Source organism: Carcharodon carcharias, chromosome 5, assembly GCF_017639515.1.
Source record: "Carcharodon carcharias isolate sCarCar2 chromosome 5, sCarCar2.pri, whole genome shotgun sequence".
In the NCBI taxonomy this organism is placed as follows: Eukaryota; Metazoa; Chordata; class Chondrichthyes; order Lamniformes; family Lamnidae; genus Carcharodon; species Carcharodon carcharias.
The window spans coordinates 194103468-194130084 of NC_054471.1; the positions used below are offsets into that span (position 1 = coordinate 194103468).

At 42.2% G+C, this 26617-nt stretch overlaps 1 protein-coding gene across 16 annotated transcripts in view; it reads right to left on the reverse strand.

Moving 5' to 3' along the window:
* The window catches only part of asxl2 (ASXL transcriptional regulator 2), a 319202-nt gene that overhangs the window by 90454 nt on the left and 202131 nt on the right, over positions 1–26617 (reverse strand). For 13 of the 16 annotated variants that reach the window (XM_041187677.1, XM_041187683.1, XM_041187675.1 and 10 more), the window contains 2 exons: positions 13335–13443; positions 6921–7032 (listed from right to left, as the gene is read on the reverse strand). The exons of 2 other annotated variants lie outside the window; for them this stretch is intronic. In XM_041187677.1, the coding sequence (XP_041043611.1) occupies positions 6921–7032; positions 13335–13443 (221 nt within the window). Of the gene's footprint in view, positions 1–6920; positions 7033–13334; positions 13444–21486; positions 21657–26617 lie in introns of all 16 variants that reach the window. One more of the 16 variants, XM_041187682.1, reaches the window with a different exon arrangement.

Genomic DNA, 26617 nt, shown 5'->3' on the forward strand with positions numbered 1-26617 from the left:
GCCCATAGTTCACCGCAAGTTTGTATGAAGTCATTTGCTGACGTGAGCTGAACACCTCTTTAAGAAGTTTCAGATCCAAATTAGTGTGTGAGTAGGAGATTGTGTGAATAACACAAACACTTAACAAAATGGAACACTTGATTTATTTTTGGTAACTTGCTAGAAGTACTTCATTTTGCAGTTACTCCTCTCACGCTTACTGTCTGTTAAGATACACTTAGCAAACACTACCCATTTACCCCTGCAGTCTAGGCTTAAATTTCACGAGTACCCTTCTTACTAATCAGTAAAAAAGATCCCAAGTCAAAAACACAAAATATTCCCAGTTCCCAGTCAATATTACAGCAGAGAATGTACACTCCATAACTTGCAGTTTCAAGAGATTGAAGATAAAAAGGTACAGGGAATGTGAAGCTGTCCTTTATTGTGTGATGAACTATGCATTTCAAGCAAGCCAAACTTGTTGAATTGGGAATACCTGATATTGTCACTAATATTATACAGATTATTATTACACACTCTCTCACTATCTCTCATTCTGACCATGTGTCACAGTTTGGAAGTCAATTCACTAACTTCCCGTTAGTTGACTGCTCATCCTCTCAGTAGCCCCTATGGCTCAAACAGACAACACATGCAGAGGACAGAAACACACCTGGAATACTTTCAATCAGCAGCTGTGGAACCCATGCCAAATATATTTCAACTTGAGCAACTGAAATAGCTTTTTTTAAAATTGTGTGTGTGCAGTAAACATTAATTTTTTTTGGGTGGAGGGATGGAAAGGGGTCTTTTAGTCACTCTTAAGATGCCAGAGAGGGCATGTATCTAAAACATTAAAACATTGTGAGGTATGCTGTTGAAGAGAAGAATACAATCAAGAGTACCTTATCCTGATCTTATTCTAGGGCACAGGAGAAATCTTAAAACAACAGTGTCAATGTAAAAGTCAATGGGCCAGATTTTCAAAGAGTGCAGGATCAGGACCTGGTGTGGACAGAAATTAAAAATTGCAGTCTCAGAGATCCCATCTCAGGATCCCATGCCTTTGTGACAATTTTGCATTTTCAAAGGGCCAGTGGGGTGGGCGGGGGAGGTGCTGATAGGAAGCAGGTAACGCAGTCACTGCCAATTAACAACCCCTTACATTCTTTAAGGAGCTTGTTAAGGGGCCTGTATGTTCAGGATTGAAATTTTCAAAGTTTTTCCTAGCAAGCCAGAGCAATCTTGTGCATGTCTGTTGAGTTCACTATGGAGCAAATCTAATCCCTGGTGCCAACTGGTGCTGACATGTTCGCTGCTTCTAACCTTCTTTTCCATGGCCTTGTTCCACCTCCATGGCCTTCCGATGAGTTGCCCGCTCTCATCTGCAAGGCAGCTGAAGCCCCTAACATGGCTGCCATGTACCTTTGCCGCTGGCGCCAGGCAGTTCCCACCTTCTGGAGGCACTTGCACTACTAATTGGGTGTCGAGCTCGCCTCCTGGCCAATTAGGCCATTTGTCTTTAAAAATGATTTTAATTGCTCCACCACTGGTATCTGTATCTTCAGATGCTGAGGGTCTAAGCTCTGGAATTACCTCCTTAAATTCTCTGCCTCTTTACTCTTTGCTACTTTAAAGGCACTCTTAAAACATTCCTCATTTGCCCTGATTTCTCCCTTGTGGCTCAGTGTCAAATTTTGTTGATAATGCTCCTGTGAAACAGTTTAGGACATTATTATACGCTAAAGGTGCTATATAAATGCAAGTTCTTGTTGCTGTAATTATAATAGTGACCACACTTCACAAGTAGTTCATTGGCTATAAAAGTGCTTTGTAACACTCTGAGGCCATGTAAGGTGCTATATAAATGCAAGTTTCTCTTTCCTTTTTAATTAGAGCCCTGTTATTATTTCGCATTCTTGAAAAAATATTACAAAGAAATGGACTTGTGCAGACTACATTGAACTCAAAGAGAACAATGCTATAGGGTTATGCAATCCAATTACTTTTGTTACAGCATGTCCTGTCATGTATAGAAATCAGGAACTATTGTAAACTCAGGCTCATTTAGTGTAATACCTGCATATTATAAACAAGACCTATCTTGTATGGCAGGAAGATGAAGTTATTAAAAATATATTTTCACAACTGTCAATTATTGCAATATTGCCAGCACTCCATCGTGGAACAAGATCTGAATGAAATGCATGCACTTGACTCAATTCCTATGGTCACCAAAATACATTCATCCGTCAATGCTTAATTAATTTCGCTTAATTATAAATTTTACTCAGTTATTCAATAAGTCTGCATAGCCTAAAATGATAGCAACACTGGCAGAAAGAGGACAGTGTTCCTATTGCAACTTCTTCTTGAGTTCTCTGCCTGAAGGCAGTTCTGACCCACAGCACTGCAAATCTCCGCCATGGGTAGGGCAAGGAGGCAGGTCTCGCATCCACCCCAGCCAGAACGCGGATCGAATGCCCCGCTGTTGGCGCCAACCAGCCAACTAAGGCAACAGGACCCTCAAGGAGTCCGAGTTGCTGTGGCACCACACACTTTTACATATATGCCATAGCCTGGAAATATGGATAGTGATGGTAGAGGCTCCAATTTCTTTCTTTCACATAGCTGACCAGGAATCTCTGCTATGTGGCGTATGTTGGAAGGATTTATAGGTTGATACTCAATCTGTGTGGCCACGTTATGAACAGGCCTTCCTTGGTCATCAAATCCTGGAGTGGGACTTGAACCTAGAAATCCTGGCCTAGGGGTAGGGATGCTACCACTGCACCACAAGACCTCTGCTCTACTGCAGGGGAGTCAATGGTGTACTGATGATGTCACTAGGCTAGTAATCCAGAGGTCCAGGCTAATGCTCTGGGGATATGGGTTTAAATCCCACCATGGCAGCTGGTGGAATTTACATTCAATTAATTAAAATATGGAATTGAAAACTAGTCTTAGCAATAGCGGTCATGAAACTATCGTTGATTGTCATAAAACCTTAACTGGTTCACTAATACCCCTTTAGGGAAGGAAATCTGCCATCTTTACTTGGTCTGGCCTACATGTGATGCCAGAACCACAACAATGTGGTTGACTCTTAACTGTGCTCTGAAATGGCCTCACAAGGCACAGAGATTAGGGATGGGCAACAAATGATGGCCTTGCCAGAGATGCCTACATCACATAAAAGAATAATTTTTAAAAAATTAACATTGTAAAAAGTGAGTCTATGCATAGGGACTCCACACAGTGAATGAACTGACTCCATTGAGACAACTAATCACAAGTCACTACGAGTAGATTATTGTTTTTAAAATAAATCCTTTGCATTATCATTTTCACTGAAAAATGAGCAAAACTCAGAAATGGCACTTCACACTTTACCAAAAAGTGTGTTGAGATCCAAATGATCAATCTGGGAAACAGTCAGAGGCATGATGTCGCCTTTCAATATTCTTCATCAATCCAAAATTGGCTGCAATAAATTAGCCATGTTGGAAGGGAACCATTTAAAACTCTGTATGTGTAATGAGTGGCGAAGAAAAATTACTTATTGTTTTACTAAAGGCAGTGTACTGACTTTTTATTAAATTCCAAATTAAAATTGTGAGTTCCCAGATACCAATAATTAGTAATGGCAAGCAATAAAGGCATATTTTCGATCCTGTTGACAATTGTTCCATTAAATCATGTTTGTGTCAAAGTACTAAAAAGAGAATTGTTATGAGGTTTGAACACTTGAAGAGGAGGGGGATTGCAAGATACAGTGTAGATCTCCTCTTAAGCCTAACCCAAGCTTCCTACTGTCTGTCTGGGAATTATATAGGAATGAATAGGATTGGAAATGACCATTGCAGCCAATCAGGATGCTACCAATTCCTGGAATGTATCGCACACCATACTTATCTCCAAAGCCCCTCATTCAATTCCTTTTTCTAATAGTTCACAGAATCAAAGAACAGTACAGAAGGAGGCCATTCGGCCCATTGTGTCTGTACCAGTTCTCCAAATGAGCATTATGACCTAGTGCCATTGCCTTGCCTTTTCCCCATACCCCTGTACATTGTTTCTATTCAAACAATCATCTAAAGCCCTCTTGAATGCCTCTATTGAACCTGCCTCCACCACACTTCCAGGCCGTGCGTTCCAGACCTGAACCACTTGTGTGAAAAAGTTATTTCTCACGTCACATTTGCTTCTTTTGCAAATCACTTTAAATCTGTGCCCTCTCGTTCTTGATCCTTTGATGAGCGGAACAGCTTCTCCCTATCTACTCTGTCCAGCCCCCTCATGATTTTGTACAGCTCTATCGAATCTCCTCTTAGCCTTCTTCTCTTCAAGGAGAACAGTCCCAACTCTCCAATCTATCCTCACAGCTGAAGTTTCTCATCCCTGGAGCCATTCTTGTAAACCTCTTCTTCACTCTCTCCAATGTGTTCACATCCTTCCTATAATGTGGCGCCTAGAACTGTACACAATACTCCAGCTGAGGCCTAACAAATATCTTATATAAATTCAGTATAACCTCCTTGCTCTTGTACTCTATGCCCCTATTAATAAAGCCCAGGATACTATCTGCTTTATTAACTGCTCTCTCCACCTGTCCTGCCACCTTCAATGGTCCAGCACATATATACCCAAGTCTTTCTGCTCTTGCACCCCCTTCAAAATTTCACCCCTTATTTTATATTGTCTGTCCATGTTCTTCCTACCAAAATGCATCACCTCACACTTCTCTGCATTGAACTTCATCTGCCACCTATCTGCCCACTCCACCAACTTGTCTATGTCCTTTTGAAGTTCTACACTGTCCTCCTCACAGCTTACAACACTCCCAAGCTTCATATCATCCCCAAACTTTGAAATTGCCCCCTGCAGACCAAGATCAAGATCGTTATTATATATCAGGAAAACAAGGGTCCCAAGACTGACCCCTGGGGAACTCCACTGCAAACTTTCCTCCGGCCTGAAAAACATCCATTGACCATTACTCTCTGCTTCCTATTTTTCAGCCAATTTTGTACCAAAATTGCTACTGTCCCTTTTATTCCATGAGCAATAACTTTTCCCACAAGTCTGTTGAATGGCATGGTATCAAATGTCTTTTGAAAGTCCATGGGAAAATTTTTTTAGCTTGGCGGGCAGGTGCATGCCCGACCCACCCGAGCGTAAAATGACATGCGCTGATGTTGGGTGAGCGACCCGATGACAACGTGCAGTCGCGTGATATTTTGTTCGGTGGGCACGCGTCAGAGTTGGCAGCGCACCTGCCAACAATATTAAGGCCATTAAATGATCAATTAAGTTGAATTTTTCACTGCCTGTCCAACCTTACGGTTACGGGCAGGATGAAGTTTGCTAAAGCAACTAAAAATAAAGTAAAAATTTTAAAACTTAATTAATAACATGTCCCTGCACATGTGACAGAGTCACATGAGGGGACATGTTTCATTACATTTTTCCTTTCTTTTTTTTTACTAACGCATCATCTCCCTGAGGTAGCTCTGTGCCTCAGGGAGATTATGAAGCGCGCACTCACGCACATGCGCAATGTTTGTGCTCGCCCTCCCCCCCACTGCTCGCACACGCTCGCGTTTCATGCTGGGTGGGTCTTCATCGGCCAGCCCCAATCGCGGGTGGTGAACAGCTTCCTGGCTGTCCCCCTGCCCGAGCCCACCTGACCTGGGTGAAATTCTGTCCCACGTGCACCACATCAACAGCATTACCCTCATCGACCTTTTCTGTTACCTCTTCAAAACACTCCAGCAAGTTGGTTAAACACGATTTCCCTTCAGAAATCCATGCTGGCTCTTCCTTATCAACCCATATTTTTTCATGTGACTGCTAATTCTATCCTGTATAAATGTTTCTCGAATTTTGCTCACCACTGAACTCTTAGGGAAATGGACAGGGATTTCTGAAAACATTCACCTTTTGCGCATCAAATGGAGACAACAATCATATCTGCTGCCTGGATGAATTTGGTTTTGTCCTTCAGTGCTAGAGCATGACTCCCTGACAGCGTCCTATACAGAAGTGACAATTATCTAATGGAAACTTGAGAGTACCTCTTGCTGCAATATAATGGGACTGAATCAGCCTGAACCTTAGCTCCAATTTCACAGACCTGACAAACGGCAACCAGAGGCCGTATTTAATGGAGGGGATGGGGGTCTTGCCTGCCAGCAAGACCCCTGAGTCGCCTCTTACAGGAAAGACCCACTATACTGAGTGCCACTCAGGCGCTGACCTGGACAGTGGTGGGCCTTCCCAGGATCAAGCAGCCCAGGGGCGGAAGTGCTGTCTGCCGAGAACTGCTGGCCTCTATCGAACAGCTGCACCACCGGGGAAGGGTGGGTGGGGGGGGCTGCTGCCGCCAGTACAAAACCCGCCTGGGGCCTGGTATTGCCACTGGATCCCAGGCCTCAGGTGAGTGCTGGTGGGAGGGGAGAGGATTGTGGGGTGGGAGGAGAGTCGGTCAGCAGCAAGGGCAGGAGGGTGGCTCTCAGCGGGGCCCCCTCTCTTCCCAACGCTGGGTCCCTTGATACAGGCATTGAGTGCCTTTGAATGAGGGACCCCCCCGTGGGAGCCAGCAAGCAACCCTGCCCCGGCTGTGGCGATTTGAGGGCCATAACAGGACGTGAATGGCCTGCTGAATCGCCTCAATTGGCAGCAGAGCAGGAAGGCCCTCCACGGGTCTTTCCACCATGGGCTTAATTGGATCAAAGCAGGAAGGTGGCGGGGTCCCTACCTGCCACCCCCCCCAGCCTGATTAAGTGCCCCCACCTCCACCACCAAATGCAGCACAGGGAAGAGCATTAAATTCTGCCCCAATTCATTAGTTAACTGATCCTAAGGAAGAAGTTAATAGTTTTGGAGGTCACATGATTAGATTTTCAGCCCTGAATCGCCTTCCAAATTCCACCTACTTCTCTTTCTTTCCCTTTTCTCATTGCTCTCTGTGCTCTGCGAGTCTGAGTGAGCATCACTGCTATCATCCCACATTTCGGACAGCTCCTTCATTTCATCTGGGACATCCTTCTGAGGAACGAAAAGAAATGAATTAAATTACTGCAGTTCATAGCTCTGATTTTAAAATTCACTTTAGGCAATGAGCAAAAATGATTGGTTTTGAAAAGCTGCGTGTTCCAGTCAGCAGATTACTGGTGGTCAATTGCCTTGGGGCTTCTCCTGCTCCTCAATAAATTTGTCAGAAATCCCGTTTAAGCATGCAACTTGGAAACGTGAGTAAATAGGGTTTCCGACAAACTTGCTCTGACGTCTTGGTGGCAGAGTGGGAGAGAAGCCCTGAGGGAATACACCCTCCTGTTCAAAACGGAATTAAGTTTTGCTAAACCAAAAAATAAACCTATCTCCCCACCATCTGCCAAAACTCCAGGATCTGCTAAAAAAAACAAGAAAAATTACTACATTTTTGCTATTTTTCCTAAAAGTAACTCCTGTTCAAATATTAGCCCAGATATTACAAAGAACATAAAGCAGGACATATTAAACCATTTGACCAGTTTAAATACATTAATATGTCCTCTCCAGCTTCTGATTTCCTGGATCCATATAGTTTAAAGATACTGACTACAGTTGGTCTCAATTACTATTGGCTAGGGTCAAATAAACTGGATAGTGACTGACTAAGAATTTAAATGAACAGAAAATGTAAATGAAGATAAGCTGCCTCCTCATTGAGTTTGAGAGAGGGTGGATACAATATAATGCAGTAAATATCTCTTCAGCTCTTGTTCCACATAATCCTGGTGTCACAGTTGCATTTATCAAGCTTGTAAAAATCAATAATATGTCAGATGGAATCAAATGAATTGGGACTTAGTTAATGTGAAGGCAAGTAGACTGTGCCATGCGTCACCTGTGGAGTGACCTGGTTGTAAACATCTGCAGATGTTACTCAGTCAGCCTTCAGGAGGGGCACGAGAGCAACCCAAAAATGACTTTTCCTTTTGTGAGAAAGGGAGCTGATTTCTGCTAAGTGCCTTCTAACAGCACGAGGGGAGAAACTAGGTCATTGGTAAATAGGATAAAACTACATCCAAAAGTACTCTTGCAGTTATCTACAATTTTCATGTTAATTTCGTAAACGTCATTGTTTTAGTAATCAACACAGTGGGCTGGATTTTCAAAGCAAAGTCTGGAATCTGATGTCTGGATGAACTTTGGGTCCTGACTCCATCGGCTATGTCACTAGCACAACACTATTTTTAAATGCAAATGCCCTAATTTGGTTGGAGGCAAGCTTAGTAACCAATTAGAGACTCCAAGCACACCCAGGAGATGGGAGCAGCCTGCTTGGTGCCAGCAGAAAAAGCAGGCAGCAGCTATACTGGGGCCTGCTGCTGCTTTGCTGCATAGAGCAGGCAGCCCACCAAAGGGCCAGGAGCTGCAACACTAAGAAAAGTGGCTATGCTTGCAAAGTAAAGGTACTATCCAAGTTGGTCCATCAAACTTCAGTTTTCAGCAAGTCTGAGATTGAACCTGACATCTGGGCACTACCGTGCACCAGTCTGTTTGAGTCTTTGAAAAGATTCAAAACTGATTCAGCCTTTGAAAATCTGGTAAGTGGGTGAGTTTCATTCTTTCCCTGAGGTTTAACATAGTACACAAATTGGTGGTAAAGCTAATAAAATATATAAGAAAACAACATAAACAAGTGGCTAATATAATTAAGTAATTATCTAAAACATATTAAAGTTGGCAGAACAGGTGATGTGTCAAGGTTGCAGCATGTGGGAGCTCCTGGATAACATTGTGATTCAGGGCAAACACGTCTGTAGTACGTGTTTGCAGCTTGAGGAACTTCGGCTCAGAGTCATTACGCTGGAGGCTGAGCTGCAGACTCTGCGACACATCTGTGGAAGAGGGAAAGTTACCTGGTTGCTTTATACCAGGAGGCAGTCAGGATAGGGTCTTCTGATTTGGTCAGTGGTCAGGGATGGGAGGGTGTACTGCGAGTGAGGCAGGTAAGGGGACCCAGAGGGCAGGAGTGCAGGAGTGTGAGTGTCTACAATTGTCTAGCAGGTTTGAGATTCTGTCAGCTTGTTTGGATGAGAGCGGGGGCTGCAGGGTGAATGAGCAAACTGATCATGCCCCGGTAGTACAGGGCGCCATCCAAGCAGGGAGTGCAAAAAGGAATGTAGTGATAGGATGGGACAGTATAATGAGGGGGGCATTGTCCTCTGTAGCAAAGAGCGAGAGTCCAGACGGCTATGTTGCCTGCCCAGTGCCAGGGTTTGGAACATCAGCTCAGGGTAGGAGAGGAACTTGCAGTGCGAGGGGGTGGATCCAGTGGTCATGGTCCATGTAGGTACCAGCAACATAGGCAAGATGAGGAAGGAGGCTCTGCATAGTCAGTATGAGGAGCTAGGCATCAAATTAAGAAGCAGAGCGTCAAAGAATTTTTTGGATTATTACCTGAGCCCTGTGCAAATTGGCCTAAGACAAATAAGACTAGAGAAGTAAATGCGTGGAACAAAGCCTGGTGTGTGAGAAGTAGGTTCTGGTTTGTAGGGCACTGGAACCAGTATTGGAGAAAGTGTGATCTATACCGTTGTGATGGTCTACACCTGAACCGTGCTGGGGCTGATGCCCAGGCGAGCCACATATCTAGGGAAGTAGAGAGGGTTTTAAACTGAATAGTGGGGGCAAGAGATCAAATTTAGGAAGATGTGGTAACCCAAAGAGTAGAGACAAGGCAAGAAAGAGAGGTATTAGGGGAAATGATAAACAGATTGTGACAGGAAGAGACAAAGAATACAAATCTAAGAATAAGTCAGCAGATAAGGCTAGATACTACAAAAATAATAAAAGGGCAAAACTAAAGGCTCTGTATCTAAATGCATATAGCGTTCGAAACAAAACTGATGAACTGATAGCGCAAACAGAAATAAATAAGAATTATCTGATACGGGATGACATAGATGGATATTGAAGGGTATATGACATTTAGGGAGGAGAAGCAGCCAACAAAAGGAGGAGGGGCGGCTCTGTTAATTAATGAGGGATGACCAAGTTCAGGAAACCAGGATGTAGAAGCGATTTGGGTTGAGCTGAGAAATGATAAAGGCAAGAAGTCATTTGTAGGAGTGGTGTACAGGCCTCCTAATTGTAACTACATGGTAGGGTAGAGTATAAAAGAAGAGATAATGGGAGTTTGTCAGAAAGGGACAGCAATAATCATGGGGGAGTTTTAATCTACAAATAGATTGGAAAAATCAGATGGGTGAAGGTAGTGTAGATGAGGAGTTCACAGAATATTTTCAGGAGTTTCTTAGAACAGCAAGTTCTGGAGCCAACCAGGGTGCAGGCTATACTAAACCTGGTATTGAATAATGAGATAGGATTGATTGATAACCTCAGAGTGAAGGCGCCCTTCGGTAGGGGATGTGAATGCTTTGAAGAGAGTGCAGAAGAAGTTTACGCGAATGGTTTCCAGGATGAGGCACTTCAGTTGTGAGGAAAGATTGGAGAAGTTGGGATTGTTTTCCTTGGAGAGGAGAAGGCTAAAAGGAGACTTGATAGAAATTTTCAAAACAATGAGGGGCCTGGACAGACTAGATAGGGAGAAACTGTTCTCACTCATAAATGGATCGAGAACCAGAGGGCAGAGTCTTAAAGTGTTTTGCAAAAGAAGAAAATGTGAGGTGAGAAAAAAATTTTTCACTCAGCGAGTAGTTAGGGTTTGGAATGCACTGCCTGTAAGTGTGGTGGAGGTAGGTTCAATTGAGGCATTCAAGAGAGCATTGGATGATTATTTAAATAGAAACAATGTGCAGGGTAATGGGGAAAAGGCAGGGGATTGGTACTAAGTTAAAATGCTTAGAGAGCCGGTGCAGACACGATGGGTCAAATGGCCTCCTTCCACACCGTAACGATTCTGTAGCAGTGATCATAATATGATTGAATTTTATATTCATTTTGAGGGAGAAATGAGTGCGTCCAAGGCTAGTATTTTAAACTTAAGTAAGGGCAATAATGAAGCATGAAAGCAGAGCTAGCTAAAGTGAACTGACAAATGAGGTTGAGGGATAGGTCAATAGGAGTTCAGTGGTGGACATTTAAAGGGATATTTCAGAATACACAGAATATATACATTCCAATGAGAAAGAAAATTCCAAGGGGAGGGCTCACCATTCATGGTTAACTAAAAAGTTAAAGACAGTATCAAACTCAAAAGGCATATAATTAAGTAAAGGTCAGAAGATCGGAAAGAATATAAAGAACAGCAAAGAATGACAAAAAGATTAATAAGCAGGGAAAAATTAGAGTATGAGAGTAATAACATAAAGACAAATAGTTTCTATAGATATTTAAATAAGAAACAAATTAACAAAGTGAGAATTGGTCCTATAGAAAGTGCGGCTGGGGAATTGATAATGGAAAGCTGGGAGATGGTGGATGAATTAAACAAATATATGGTTTCAGTCTTCATTATGGAGAACACAAGTAACATCCCGAAAATAGCTGTAAATCAGGAAATGGAAGGGAGGGAGGAACTTGGGAAAATTACAAATACCAGGGAAGTGGTATTGAGCAAATTGTTGGGGCTGTGGGCTGACAAATCCCTAGGTCCAGATGGACTTCACCTTAAGGTCTTGAAAGAAGTGGCTAGTGAGATAGTTGATGCATTGGTTTTAATTTTCCAAAATTCCCTAGATTTGGGGAAGGTTCCATTAGATTGGAAAATATCAAATATAATTCTTTTATTCAAAAAAGGGAGGGAGACAAAAAGCAGGAAACTACAGGCCAGTTAGCCTAATGTCTGTCATAGGGAAAAGGTTAGAAGCTATTATTAAAAATGGAATGTAGAAGAGTAAGAGGCAACTTAACTGAAACCTTTCAGATCCTGTGTGGTATTGACAGGGTGGATGTGGAGAGGATGTTTCCTCTTGTGGGAGAATCTAGAACTAGGGGTCACTGTTTAAAAATAAGGGGTCACTCATTTAAGACAGAGATGAGGAGAAATCTTTTCTCTCAGAGGGTAGTGAATCTTTGGAACTATCTTCTTTAAAAAGCGGTGGAAGCAGAGTTCTTAAATATTTTTAAGGCAGAGCTAGATATATTCTTGATTAACAAGGGGGTGAAAGGTAATCGGGGTAGGCAGGAATGTGGGGTTGAGGTTCCAATCAGATCAGACATGATCTTATTGAATGGCAGAGCCATTTGAGGGGCCAAATGGCCTACCCCAGCTCCTAATTCATACGTTCGTATGTTCCCCCTCACCGGCTTTTCACAAGCTCATAAAAAAGCTTATTGGACCTTTAATTGGAGGTGAGCAAGTTTCCCATTTCCACCTCTCCCATGCTGTCTCACCGCCCAACACCCCCACCCCAACTTAAAAATTTCAAACTGTGCTGAAGGCATCAGGATCTGAGAAGCCTTCTGGGACCATAATTTTGAAGTCATACCTGCACGAACATCCCAATCCCACCAGCATTTCAAAATCCTGCTCATTGTTTCTGTAATAATAACATGCCACACAGCCAAACAATGCAAATAAAGATCTTTTTCCATCCCTTCCTCCAAAAAAAATTAAATAGCCTCCAGGGGCAGTTCTATAGATATTGTCAATGCTACTCTCTGGTACACTCATCATCAAGCGCTTTAAGCAGTAGGGGAAGTGATCCCTTCCTAAACAGCTTTCTCTCTCTCCATAAAGTGACCTGGCTGACACTTAATTGTCCTGGGGCAGCCAAAATATGAATCAAGACTGGATTCAAACTGCTGTCTCCAGCTGAAGAGACCAACACTCTTCCAGTGTCATTATTGGCCATGTTAAAAAATAAGAATCAGAACTAAGAGAAGATGCTGTGGATTTGTGTATTTGCCATCACCTATGAGATCCAGGTTCATATCCAGTCTTTGCTGACATAATGACTCTTCTCTTTTCAGGAGTCCAATCTAAAATGAGGGGAAGTAGTCTCAAACCAGTTCCTTGTGGTTATGAACCCAGAATACAAAACCACCTATAAATCAGTACTTTATCTGATAGGCATAGCATAAAGATGCAGGGAATGGGAAAAATTAGCACTGGTGAAATAGTGGGTTGTTCTTCCAATGGCAGATTAAAATCACATTAAGGGGGTAGAATGAGTGAGTTTACTCTGCATCCGCCATGCCACACCTGACACAAGACTTCTGAACCCAAAAGTCCTCCACCCCTAGCATTGTTTTTCTTACTTTGATCACCACCGGTAAATGTAATTTAAAAAAATGAAACCAGAACTACAATGGGTTAGAAGATATCCTTTTCTCTTCCAAATACACCAACAATTTTTAGAAGACAGCATCAGTTCGTTTCTTTGAGAAAAACTCACCTTCAAAGTATAGACTCCCATGCGGCCAGGTACCTTATAGAAAATACCCTCTTCTCCCCTAGAATTTGTGTGAAGCATAGCATTCAAGCAAGCCAATGGAGAGGTGCCACTAGGAGAAATAGAAAGAACATCAATCGAGTGTGGTGCATGGAACAATACTAAGTCAAGATTCTATGATTACAAAATTCTTTGATGTGTTTTTTAAAAAAATATAGTACTATAGGATGCCAGAGTTGCATATTAATGCTGTGTTCTGTATTTAGAATCTGGCTATAATTCAGATCTACTCTGATTAGATTTTCTGAATACTCAGAATACAGTCAGAAATTTACTTCTGTCCTTAAATGTGGAGCCTACAAAAATCTGTCTTTGGAATTTTCAGAAGCTGTCTGAAGTGCTTACACAGTCACTCTAACTCAAACAGAATAGTAGGCATTGTGCGTCAAAAATGGTGTTAACATGTCAAGAACAAAATTAGTTCCAGAAATCTTAGCAAAAATCTGCTGCACATCTTCTTTAAAAGGACTAAATATTAATATTGTGAAGAATGACATGTGACAACTTGCAGTGCCATGTATGAATTGCTTTGTATCTGACGAAGATTACTGATATCAGTATTCAAGTTATTTACAGGAAAGCTCTCGGCATCAACTTGTCTACAAAAGCTTGAAAAGCTTCCATATTTTGTGTATGTTGGATTGCCAACCCCCCCGCAAGGACTGGCCTGGAGTGTCCAGGAATTGAAGATCCATCTCCAGGACACCGCTGTGTGCAGTCCTGAAGAAAAATCATCGCGACATTAAAAAAGATTGTTTTTCTTAGTCATTTTCTTTAAGCATTTCTCTTTACCAGTTATACCAATATGGAAGTATTGAATATGGGAAATAAAGGCTGTTTGGTTGACAGTCAAGAATCATCCAATTGTGTAATGAGTCTTTTTGCTTTCCAATTAGCATAGGAAGGCATTACATCACAAGGATGCATGTGTTGACTGACTAATGGCTGAAGCTTGGGGTAATTCATGTGATGAAACCTCCAGGAATACATTTTATCACAGTTGGCACCCTATGTGTATGAGATTAATAAATTAGTCTTCAAAATTCACTATATTGCTTATGATATCTATGGAAGAATATTTGAGCTGATAAAACTGGAGCTCTTCATGTAGGAAATGTTACCAAATTCCAATAAATGTTTCCTTGTATTGAGCAAACATGCTGCTGAAACAATTATTCTTGCCTTTGTCATTATCAGACTCAGCTTATCCAGTACTCTCCCAGTCAGCCTCCTATCTTCCACTCTCTGTAAACTTCAGCTCACTTCGAACTCTGCTGTCTCTTATCTGGCCCCACACACCTGTCCAATGTTTCCTGGTCTCAAAGTACCAATTTAAAATGATGATCCTTCTGTTTGAATCAATTCATGGCTTCAAAGCTTTCTATTTTGTTAACATCCTTCAACCCTAGCACCACCCCCTTGGAATGTTTCATTTCTCTGATGCTCACCTTTTGTGCATTACTTTTTCCTTCAACCCATCACTGCTGGCTGTTCCTTCAGCTAAGGAATTCCCTCTCTCGCCGTACCCTTGCCACCATTCCATCAGCCTCTACTTCTTTGAGGACCTCTTTAAAACTCACCTCTTTAAGGAAGCTTTTACTCACCCCTTCTAATATCTTGTTCTTTGCCTTGCCATCCATCTTTGTCTGATTACACCTCTGTAATGTACCTTGGGGCACTTGTCTATATTAAAGACAAGTTTTACTCCATTGCCATTAAAACTTTCACGGTCTAATTCCAGGATAGATGCCAGATCTGAGATTAGCAATAAGCTTCTTTACTGAAACAGCAACAATGTTCTCTGACGGCAGTCAGCACTCATCATTTCTGCTTTCTGTTTGTTATCTCTCCCTTTGTTAATAAGTTCACCTACCTTCCAATTTCCATTTTTGATGACAGATTTACATGTGGAACATTAACATTTTTTCTTTTTTCATAAACTAATGGGTTTTCTATTTTCAGTTCAGCTACCCAGCATTTGTGGTTTATTTCTTTTTATGTTCTTTTACTTTGTGAACAAGCAATCTTAAAATTTCTCTCAATCATACATTTCTAAAACAGACAGTTAGTTGTCAGAGGTTGATTTGCATGGAGATTATGAATTTCACATTTCTGATGGAGTTTTATTTTTGAACAACTTTCTATCAAGGTTTTGTGAGTTATGTGTGTTTTGGATCTGACTGGTCTGCTCATCAGTACAATCTGGAGTCCCTTTATTTTGGGAGCACACTACTGTATAGGCTAATATGAAAGCAGGGCATATTTAATAACCAACTCGCTGGATTATGGAGGCCATTAGTTTCTGAATCACAATGGAGTCATATTTCTGTGCCAGTAAGTGCTACATCCTGCTGGGATTGTTCTGGTTTTGCTTTTAGCATTTCTTTGGCTTTGTTAAATTCTGTAGGTGGGCCTTAAAATTGGAACATAATTAGTCCTGTTGGCGCAAGCTGCAGGAGTCTTTTCATTTGGTTTTTGTACAGAGAAAGTAGAAGCAGCAAGCAAATTGTCTGATGCTTTCATGTTCTCCTGAAAGGTTACACCTGAAACATTATCCTTCTCTTTCAGTTGCAGGCCACCTGGATTGCATTGCCATCATTTTCTATTTTTATCTATTTTTTTCCTTCACTTTTTGTTCTGACAATTTTCTCCCCTTCCTTTTTTTTGGGCTACCACTGCCATCAAGTGTTTTATCCATGGCGCCAGCACCAGAGTCACAATGATCTATACAGTTATTGATGAGGTGTGTCCATCCTAAATCTCTCAATAGCTTTCTTAATCAGACATATGCAGCATTTAAAACAAAAACAGACCAAGTCCAACTGGGAGGAGCTTCCACCATTCAGTGGGGAAATAAACTATCTTTGAATCCCTAGTTTAACCTCAGAATTGTTCATTAAAAACAGAAAATACTCAGCAGGTCAGGCAGCATCTGTGGAGACACAAATAGAGTTATTGGGCTTTGATTTTCAACACACACCAGGGCTTGGAGCAGAGGTGGCAGGTACTAAAATAGCCCTGCCGGTTGGTTTCCCCGGCTCCTTTCCATGCCTGGACCATTTTGGCAGAGGTGGGATGGGATGGGGTCAAGGGGGGGTGGGCAGGGCGACCCGACCTCACAGGATGGGTGGCTGACACAGCTTGTAAAGAGCCTATTAAGGCCAATTAAAGGCAGCATAGTCAGTTTAACCGCCCAAAGGTTGTGTCCCAGCAGCAGAACAGGAAACGAGTGCTCCAGGCGGACCTAGAGGCCCTCCCTGCCTCCCAGGGTGAAAGAACAGCTGCAGGACGCCTTGTAGAGGGGCCCACATCCCCATGCCAGTGGTGGTCTTGCTGCAGGATCCACTTTTTAATTTATATATAAAAGAGTGGGAAAGATGGTCCCTCCATCTTAAGGCACCCTCTCTCTTACTTACCCTCTATTGCATTCTGCTGCTCCTTTCAAGCTGGAAAGCCTTTGATTGGCCCTCCAGTATTGAGAGCCTGCCAGTCTTCCTTTATAGGATGGCAAGCCCTTCTCCTGACTAATTAAGTGGGCACCCTGTGAAAATTGGGGCCAGTGACTGCTCCCCACCGGACGTGGGTTCAGGACTTGGAAAGGTCATACTCTCTGTTTCCCACACCCGGAGAGAAAATCCTGCCAATTATTTCAGGTTGATGACCTTCCATCAGAACTGGGAAATGTTAGGGATATAACAGGTTTTAATTAAGTACAGAAGCAGGGAAAGGTGGGATGGGGGGAGAGGAGGAAAGAACAAAAGGGAAGATAGATCCTAGAGTGGAAGGTTGGAAAGATTAAATTACCAACAACAGCTGCCTCAAAAACTGGGAACAGTGGTTAGGATCTTATATTATCAAACTCAACATTGATTCTGGAATGCTGTAAAGTGCCTATTTGAAAGATGAAGTGCTATTGCTCAAACTTCCATTGGGCTTCATTGGAACAGTGTAGGAGGCAAAGGGCAGAGAGTTCAGAGTGGGAGTAGGGCAGAAAATTAAAATGACGGAATTAAAATATTAATTTAAGTGTCCATGGACTAGAGATGGGATTAAACAGCCGTAGCTCTTGCTCAAATCAGTGAGTCATACTGTGCACAAATGTGAACATTAACCAAGGACAGGAACAGGCTCAGTTATGACAACTCTCAAGGATTGAAAGCTATAGTGATATACATAATCAAGAACTATTACCAGTCACTTTTCTAGAAACTGCAGTGGAGAGAAGGACAAAGAAAACCAAAAAAAAACTTTCCTTAATTTATAATGGATGCCTCTGAAATGTATCCAATTACTTAATCAGTCTTGTTGACTGCCGTCTCTGATTTGTTCACTGAATGATTAGCAATTATGCCTTAATCCTTTCAACCTTCCATAATGGATACCTCTATATTTTGTGTGTCCCCCCCGCCCCCCACCCCACCCCACCCCACCCCTTTCCCGGTAAGGCCAGCAGTGGCTGGTGAAGACATCGCCTCCCCCTGCAAGAAGATCATCAGGCCCCCCACCCAACTTTCCACCTTTCATTGGAGACACCCACCTGGACTTTCCCCTTTTCCCTCCTGTGCCTCCCTGTCCTTTACTCCTCTCCCGCCAAAAAGAGGGGAGGTCATTTCTACCTCTCCCCCCAACTTCCCTCCCTAGGGAGAACTTTATATATCAAAAAAATATATATTTTGTGTGTTATAGATCACTCAGAGATTCCAAGTGGCTGTGGCAACATTCACTTTTACATGCTTGTTGTAGTCTGGAACAAAGGATAATTGACTCCAGACCCCATGAAGTTTCATGGCATCAGGTCAAACATGGATAAGGAAACCTCCTGCAATTGCCATGTACTGCCCTCCCTCAGCTGATGAATCAGTGCTCCTCCATGTTGAACACCACTTGTGGGTGTTGAGGGTGACAAGGGCACAGAATGTATTCTGGATGGGGAACTTCAATGTCATCACCAAGAGTGACTCGGTAGCACCACTGCTGACCGAGCTGGCCGAGTCCTAAAGAACACAGCTGCTAGACTGGGTCTGCGGCAGGTGATGAGGGAACCAAAAAGAGGAAAAAACATACTTGACCTCATCTTCACCAACCTGCCTGCCGCAGATGCATCTGTCTCTGGTAACAGAGACCACCGCACAGTTGTTGTGGAGACAAAATCCCACCTTCACATGGAGTATACCATCCATCGTGTTGTGTGGCACTACCACCGTGCTAAATGGGGTAAATTTCGAACAGATCTAGCAACTCAAGATTGGGCATCCATGAGGCACTGTGGGCCATCAGCAGCAGCAGAATCACACTTGAACACAATCTGCCACCTCATGTTGCAGCATATGCCCGGTCTACAAGGCACAAGTTCAGGAGCGTGATGGAATACTCTCCGCTTGTCTAGATGAGTGCAGTTCCCACAACACTCAAGAAGCTTGACACAATCCAAAACAAAGCAGCCCACTTTTTTGGTACCTCAGCCACAAACATTCACTCCCTTCACCACCAATGCACAGTAGCAGCACTGTGTACCATCTACACTACCACCGTGCTAAATGGTGTAAATTTCGAACAGATCTAGCAACTCAAGATTGGGCATCCATGAGGCACTGTGGGCCATCAGCAGCAGCAGAATCGTACTTGAACACAATCTGCCACCTCATGTTGCGGCATATGCCTGGTCTACAAGGCACAAGTTCAGGAGTGTGAACCACAGGAATTCACCAAGGCTTCTTAGACATTGTCTTCCAAACCCACAATCACTACCACCTAGAAGGACAAGGGCAGCAGATAGATGGGAACACCACCACCTGGAAGTTCCCCTCCAAGTCACTCACCATTCTGACTTGGAAATATATTGCAGTTCCTGCACTGTCAATGGGTCAAAATCCTGGAACTCCCTCCCTAACAGCACTGTGGGCGTACCTACACCACATGGACTGCAGCGGTTCAAGAAGGAAGCTCACCACCACCTTCTCAAGGGCAACTAGGGATGGGCAATAAATGCTGGCCCAGCCAGCAAAGCCCACATCCTGTGAATGAATAAAAAAAATGATGGCAGAGGCTCCAACTTTCTTTCTGTCACATGACTGGCCAGGAATTTCTCCTGCTTTTACTGCCTGCCGTTGGCCTGTTGGAAGGATTTGCATGTTGATAATCAATCTGTTTATGAACACTTTCCTTGGCCATCAAGTCCTGGGGTGGGACTCAAACCTGGAACTTCTGGTTCAGAGGCCGGGGTGCTACCACTGCGCCACATGACCACCATCTTTATTGTGTAGCCACCTTTAATGTTTCAATGTGGATTCCTTACCTTCTACCGTTTTGAAATCCAATTAACGTTTAAATTAAGTTGCCATGCCTTAGCACTTCCTCTTAATTGGCTCAGATCACTCAGAATGCTACAATCTTTCTTACGCTGGTTATTTAGCTTGGTGTTATCAGAATTCTTTTGTACAAAATTAGTACAAGTAGCTTCCCTCCACATTCTATGTGGTCCAAGGCTAACTCTCATGAAATACACAAGGCGGAGTTTTTTTTAAAAAAACCTTATCACCCATTCTGCTTCTCTATTTGATCTGGATAGCTAAGGTGGTTCTTAATAACTCACTCACTTCCTTCAACAAAATACTGAAAGGCAAGAGTTTGATACTCATCATTGCAATCATCAGGGTGCTACCTAGTAATGTTTGACGGCATCTGGCTGCCCTGTCAAGGAGGTTTGTGCCATGGTGTACTAAAACCCAAAACAAGTGCAAAGTAGCTGACACATGAGGCAGAAAAGGTTTTAAGCCAGTTTTGTCTTCAATGGATACCGTCACCAATATATAGTGCACAAGCTTTTTCAGTGCTGATCATAATTCCACACTGAGGCCATCTTACAATTAATTGTATTTCATGAGCTATAAAAATTAATATAAATTCTCTAGATACTTTCAATCTGTGAACATTCATTGTGAAAAAAACATTAAATTGAGCAGTTATTTAGCAAGTATATTCACTTTAATTAAATATTGTTTTAATTAAGTTCTGGCCTGTGCTTTGGCTGTAAGTATAATTCAACAAAACCCACTTCAGAAATTTCAACGCCCTAATGGGCTGTTCCTCAAATTCAATGCACAAATCAAATACGCTTCAAAATGATCTATCTTAATTATACTTTGCTGTTTTTCTAAACACTTCTAGCATTTAGCTCAACTGAGGCACCTGACCCTTCAGCTCCGGCCCTTGGAAAATGAAACATTTCACTGAGAAGGATTTGACTTTCTGATGGGCAAGGCTCAATTGAATTGATACCGTATAATTGAATATATTAATTATTATGCAATTATAGTTGGAGCTTTCTGTGCAATTATTGACAAATACACAATTGTGTTTGTTTCATTAATTCAGAGTTATACAATGATTTGTCAATCAAAGATCCTTTAACATCCTTCCTGATAAAGATGCCGTTGCAATTGGATTTACCACAAATAAGGACCAAAGCCTGTGTGTATGTACACAGACATTCTCAAAAAGAAAATCCTACATTAGAGTTTTGTGGTAAAAGGAAAATATACATTTATACTTTGTTAGTTTTATTGTCAAGATGATTCTTGACAGGTTAATTTCATTTTATCCTGTTTTTTTGGCAGGATATTAAAGGATAATCAAAATCAAAATGACTCAGCATACTTAGCAGATAAATTAATTGTATATTGATTACTATGATCTTGCTTATCAAAATTAACCAACTGCTCATGCTAAAAACTGAATGAACATTTCAAGGATGTATAATTTGATGTAAAACTTGCTGACTTTAGAAGTTGTCACAAGTATTGTAATGAGTACAGTACAGCACAACTATTTTGTCACAAAGTGCACATAAGTCATTCTATGCTCTGAATGAGTGTGCTTGTATTGGATGGAGAATACTACATATCCTTAACCAAAAGTCAGATTCTGTTAAAATACTGTATTCCAGTTTGGACCCCACTAAGTTCCTGGATCTTTGCAGCATTAACAGGCAAAAGTTATGCAAAAAAAAAAGTTCTCTACAAATTCTTAAAGGGCATCTAAAGCAGTTAGCACCTAAAATGGCTCCTCGCATCAAAACTTGAGCCAATATCCTCACCTGTCTTTTCCTTTGTCAGGAGGTGACATGACTGCTCCTGCTGAATAAGCCCTCCTAATGAATTAGAACATACACCTACGTCAAAAATATGGAATGTTGTTGCAGTGGAGACTGTTGGGAATATTGGATCATCTAAGCTTGGAATTCCAGTGCACCAACATAGGCCAGATCTGTGAATGTAAGATGGCAGCACACATTCAAGTTGCCCAGAATATTGAGCTTCAAAGCTGGCATTGTTTTATAATTTTTTCAAGTGACCCGTTGTGATGAATTTGACAATTTGCTACCAAACACAAAATGCAAGGAAGTAAACTGCAACTTCATGCTCTTTACATGCTTTTTGCCACAAGTCAAAAATTTCACAAATTTTTTTTCTCACAAATGCTTTGAACTTTGCTAATCAATCTCCCGTGCGTTCAACAAGTTTATCTAGCAAAGAACTGCAACAAATCAACTAGGAAGTCACTCCCAAGTACTCAGTGCAAAGGCTCACAAATCAATAGTGGCCGCTTGAACATGGCACAGGTGATTGCGTAACATTACAGTAATACCTTCTGGAAAGCAGGTGGGGGTTGGAGTTTGGTAGCAAAGGAAAAACAATATTGTGAATTATAGATATTATCAGTTTACACAGTGTATACCACGGGAAAATGGGTCCTGCTCCTTATAATAGTTTGTCATAACTCATGTATAAAATCAAAGGTGAGATTTTAATCAATTCTGCCACTTTGAAGTTTTCCAAACAGCCGAAGACTTGTCAGTACTTCAAACTGGTGGCTCTCAATCTCCATGACAATCCCATGACAAAATATTCCAGCCAGCAGTTAAAAGTCTCGAGCATGTAAAACACAATGGAGGGAATTATTAAACATTGATGTTCAACCAATTTTCATGCCATTTGGGAATTTATAACCAACAGTTTAGTGTACCCTAACAATGTGTGAAACATGTCTGGAATTTAAAGTTACATAGGTACAATTTTCCAAATGTATATTTTAAAACTAAAGGCAAACTAATCACTATAGTTCAGTTCCCAAAAATGGTCAGGTTTCTCTAATACAAAGATCAATCACTTTAAATATCTGATGTAAATACTAGGCATCTGTGCAAGTTAGAAAACAAAATTGATGCAGACTCCTGCTGGATCACACCGTGAGTATAAACTTCAGGCTAGTGTTTACTCAGGGCTATTTATCTGATCAGCCTTGATTTAAAATTTTCTGAAACTCTTGCCATAAACAGGCCAAACACCATTAAAAAAGATGGTGCAGCAGCTCCCTGGACAAATACATGATTAAATGAGTCATCAAACCACAGTGGAAACATTACTTTGTAGACTTACACCATTTTTTCTTATGAAGGCAACAATAAATTAATACATTAGATTCAAACAATTGTGATCAATTTGGAAACCATATGGGGTCACTTTACGAGTTTACTCTTTAGTACAGCTCCTTGCTCACCAGAAGCATACATTAGCGGCTGAATTCCCCCCATCGGATGGGGGGGGGGGGGGTGGAAGTTGATGGGCGGGTGTGTACAGGCGTGCTTCCGATCAGCACCCCTGATTGGAGGTGCGGCGCCATTTTACATGGGCGGGCCAATTAAGGCCTGCCCAGCATGACGTCTGCACAGAAGCGCTTTGCACTCCCTGTGCAAGTGGCGGGGCGAGTGTGCTCTTTCGAGTATGCGCACGAGAGAGCGCACTCATCTCCCTGAGGCTAAGTGCAGCCTCAGGGAGATCGGTTGCACATGTAAAAAAGACAAACATAGAAAAATAAAATTTTTGCTACCTAATTACCATTTTCTTAGTCAGCAGGAGGGTGGGGGTTTCCCACGTCAAAAGTGAGAGGATTCCCAACCTCTCCACCTGGCATTTATTTTTATATGCTGTGCTTCATTAGTCGGAAGCAGTCAGATTTCTTTGAAGACTACAGAATGCTTGCTTTTTTCTGTTCATTGCTGTTGCAGTATTTTATATATATAACTTTATATATATAAACTTTATATACATAAAGTTCAATTAATGTGTGTGTGTGTGCTTTAATGAAAACTCATTGTAAGTACCTGCAGTACTTTGACCTCCTGGGGTCGTGCTGTGATGGGCACTTTCAACTGATGATTGTGTCATGCTCTGTGGCACAAAATAGCTCGTACTTTATAGTGAGCATATCAATCTCTGTACATTCTGCTGAAGGGTTTCCACAAACTAGTCAAAATGCATTCAATTTTTTTGAATTCTTCTCACCAGTTGAATTTATATTGTTTATAATCAGGGTTTAAATAGGGTTAAAAAATTCAAATCTATGAACACATGAATAAAGATAGACAAGTAGAGTGCCTCTGATCCATTCAGCCAGGCCACACAACTGCAATACATTTTGAATCACAATATTCCACCCAAAACCATGTAACCTCATGGGACAGGAGAAAAATAAAGATAAAAATCCCAAGCCAATTTGGGAGAAAGCAAATCTAAGAAATTTGTCTTCAACCCATCTAGGTGACTAAAGCTGGTCCAGGAGATCACTCAGGTCTTGAAGTGACAGGCGATCTCCACCCCAATCAGAAACAGGCCCAGCTTTCATTCAAAGGAATTTAGTGAGTTAGCATCCACCACACAGGTAGCAGCCTGTTCCAGGTAATTTTTCTACCTAATGGCAATGCTATTTTCAAACATACTGAACTATTGCTTATTTCACAACGTGTTAACATTATCCATTGGATTGTCCTTTATGTCTTCTATTGCCTTCATGAAAGCTTTACTTTTGGGCTTCAGATCATCCTTGGTATTTACCCCATAATTACATAAAGAACGATGACTTTGTGAATTTGGATTGTGCCATCTGGACATGTGTAGAGTAACTCGTTTCTCAGGATGCATCAGTACTGGTCAGTCAGCTATACTGATTGAATATTTCTCACTTGCTTCTAACATTTTTTGCCAAGTATGTATTCTTCAAATAATTTTGAAAAACAAGATGACTAATTTCACAGTTTATTGGGGTGAAATTTACACAAGAACACAAGAGGTGGGAGTAAACCGTACAGCCCTTCGAGCCTGCTCCGCTGTTCAATACTGTTATGGCTGATCTTGGGCTTCATTCCACTTTCCTGCTCATTCCCCATATTCCTTGATTCCTTGACAGAACAAAAATCTGTCTACCTCAGCCTTAAATATATTCAACGATGGTGCATCTACAACCCTCTGGGGTGGAGAATTCTAAAGATTCACAACCCTTTGAGTGAAGAAATATCTCATCTCAGTCCTAAATGATTGGCCCCTTATACTGAGACTGCCATGTTTTAGGTTCCCTAAGCCAGTGGAAACAACCTCTCAGTGTCATACCAAACCCCTTCAGAATCTTGTATGCTTCAGTGAGATCGCATCTCATTCTTTTAAACTCTAGAGAATATAGACCCAGTTTACTCAGTCTCTCATCAAAGGAAAACCCTATCATCCCAGGGACCAGTCTAGTGAATCTTCGCTGTACTGTGTTCAATGCAAGTATCTCCTGCCTTAAATACGGAGACCAAAATTGCACACAGTGGATGGGATATACTGGTAGCGGTGAGGTTGTCATCGTCAGGCTGGAATTGTGCAACACTTCCATTCGTAGGTGGGAGTGTTGGCTATGTATGATTGTGGTGGTCAGCCATTTGGGTATTCATGCATGAGGAGTGTGGTGAATCTTGCGGTGGGGTGGACAGGAAGTCGATGCCCCCACCATTACCAATTTTAAAGGGCACCTGGACAGGTAGTCATTCCCTACAAAGCTGGAGCTTTATTCTTGCTGTCTGAGAGGAGATTTTAAGAACTGCAATTGCTGCTGCCGCCCTATCTTCACCTGCCACCTGGATACCTGGAGCTGCTGCCACCTCAAACAAAAGTGGCAAATGTCTGAGTGCAGACAAAGTGTGACCTCACGGTTCAGTAATGCCTCCCTGCATTTTCTCCTCCAGGCTGTCTGGGAACAGTGAGAGATCCTGTTTCCCAGGGATGGCAGCAGGAGGGTCTCCCTCCTGTCCTGAGTACTTTTGATTAATGGGGAGACCTATACTTAGCATTGACCACACCTTGATCTCCATCCATCCACCGTGGTCAATTCCATCCTTGAGGTTCACTACAGTGAACTCTTGTTGACGCAACTGTATTTGTGGATAATCACACAGTGACTCTGGAAGCAGAAGCTATCATGCTGCACACTCCCTCAATCACCTCTGATCTTCCCTCCATCAAGCTTGACACTCACTCCATCACCTTGCCCTGTCTTCTGTGACCTTTGATCCACCCTCATCACCCTTGACCAGCTATCATTGACCCTCTAGCTATACTGCGGTACAGTATAACTGCCCCCATATAATCCTCAACTTGCCATCCATCAATCTCGACCCTCCCTCTATCATCTTTGATCTTCGCTCTGTTACCCTCAACTCGCACGACTTCAACACTGACCTTCCCTATGTAACCCTTTATGTTCCAAAAATTATGCTTGGCCTACTGCCTTTCGATAATGGCCTTCCCTGTATTTTCCAGATTCCATAAATCTATAGAAAAGTTACAGTGCAGAAAGAGACCATTCAGCCCATCCTGTCTGCGCCAGCCAGAAAAGGAGAAAAGAAACTAGCCACTCATTTTAATCCCACTTTCCAGCACCTGGTCTGTGGCCTTGCAGGTTACAGCACTTCAGATGCAGACCCAGGTACCTTTTAAACGAGTTGAGCATTTCAGCCTCCACCACCAACTTAGGCAGTGAATCCTAGACACCCACCACCCTCTGGGTGAAAAAGTTTTTCCTCATGTCCCCTCTAATCCTTCCACCAATCACCTTAAATCTATGCTCCCCGGTAATTGACCCCTCAGCTAGGGGAAACAAGTCTTTCCTGTATACCCTATCTAGGCCCCTGATAATTTTGTATACCTCACTTAGGTCACCTCTTAGCCTCTTCTGTTCTAAGGAAAATAACCCTACCTAAACAATCTCTCCTCAAAGCTGCAATTTTCAAGCTCAGGCAACATTCTTGCAAACTCCTCTGCACTCTATCCAGAGCAATTATGTCCTTCCTTTAATGTGGTGACCAGAATTGTGCACAAAATTCCAGCTGTCGCCTAGCCAACATTTTATACAAT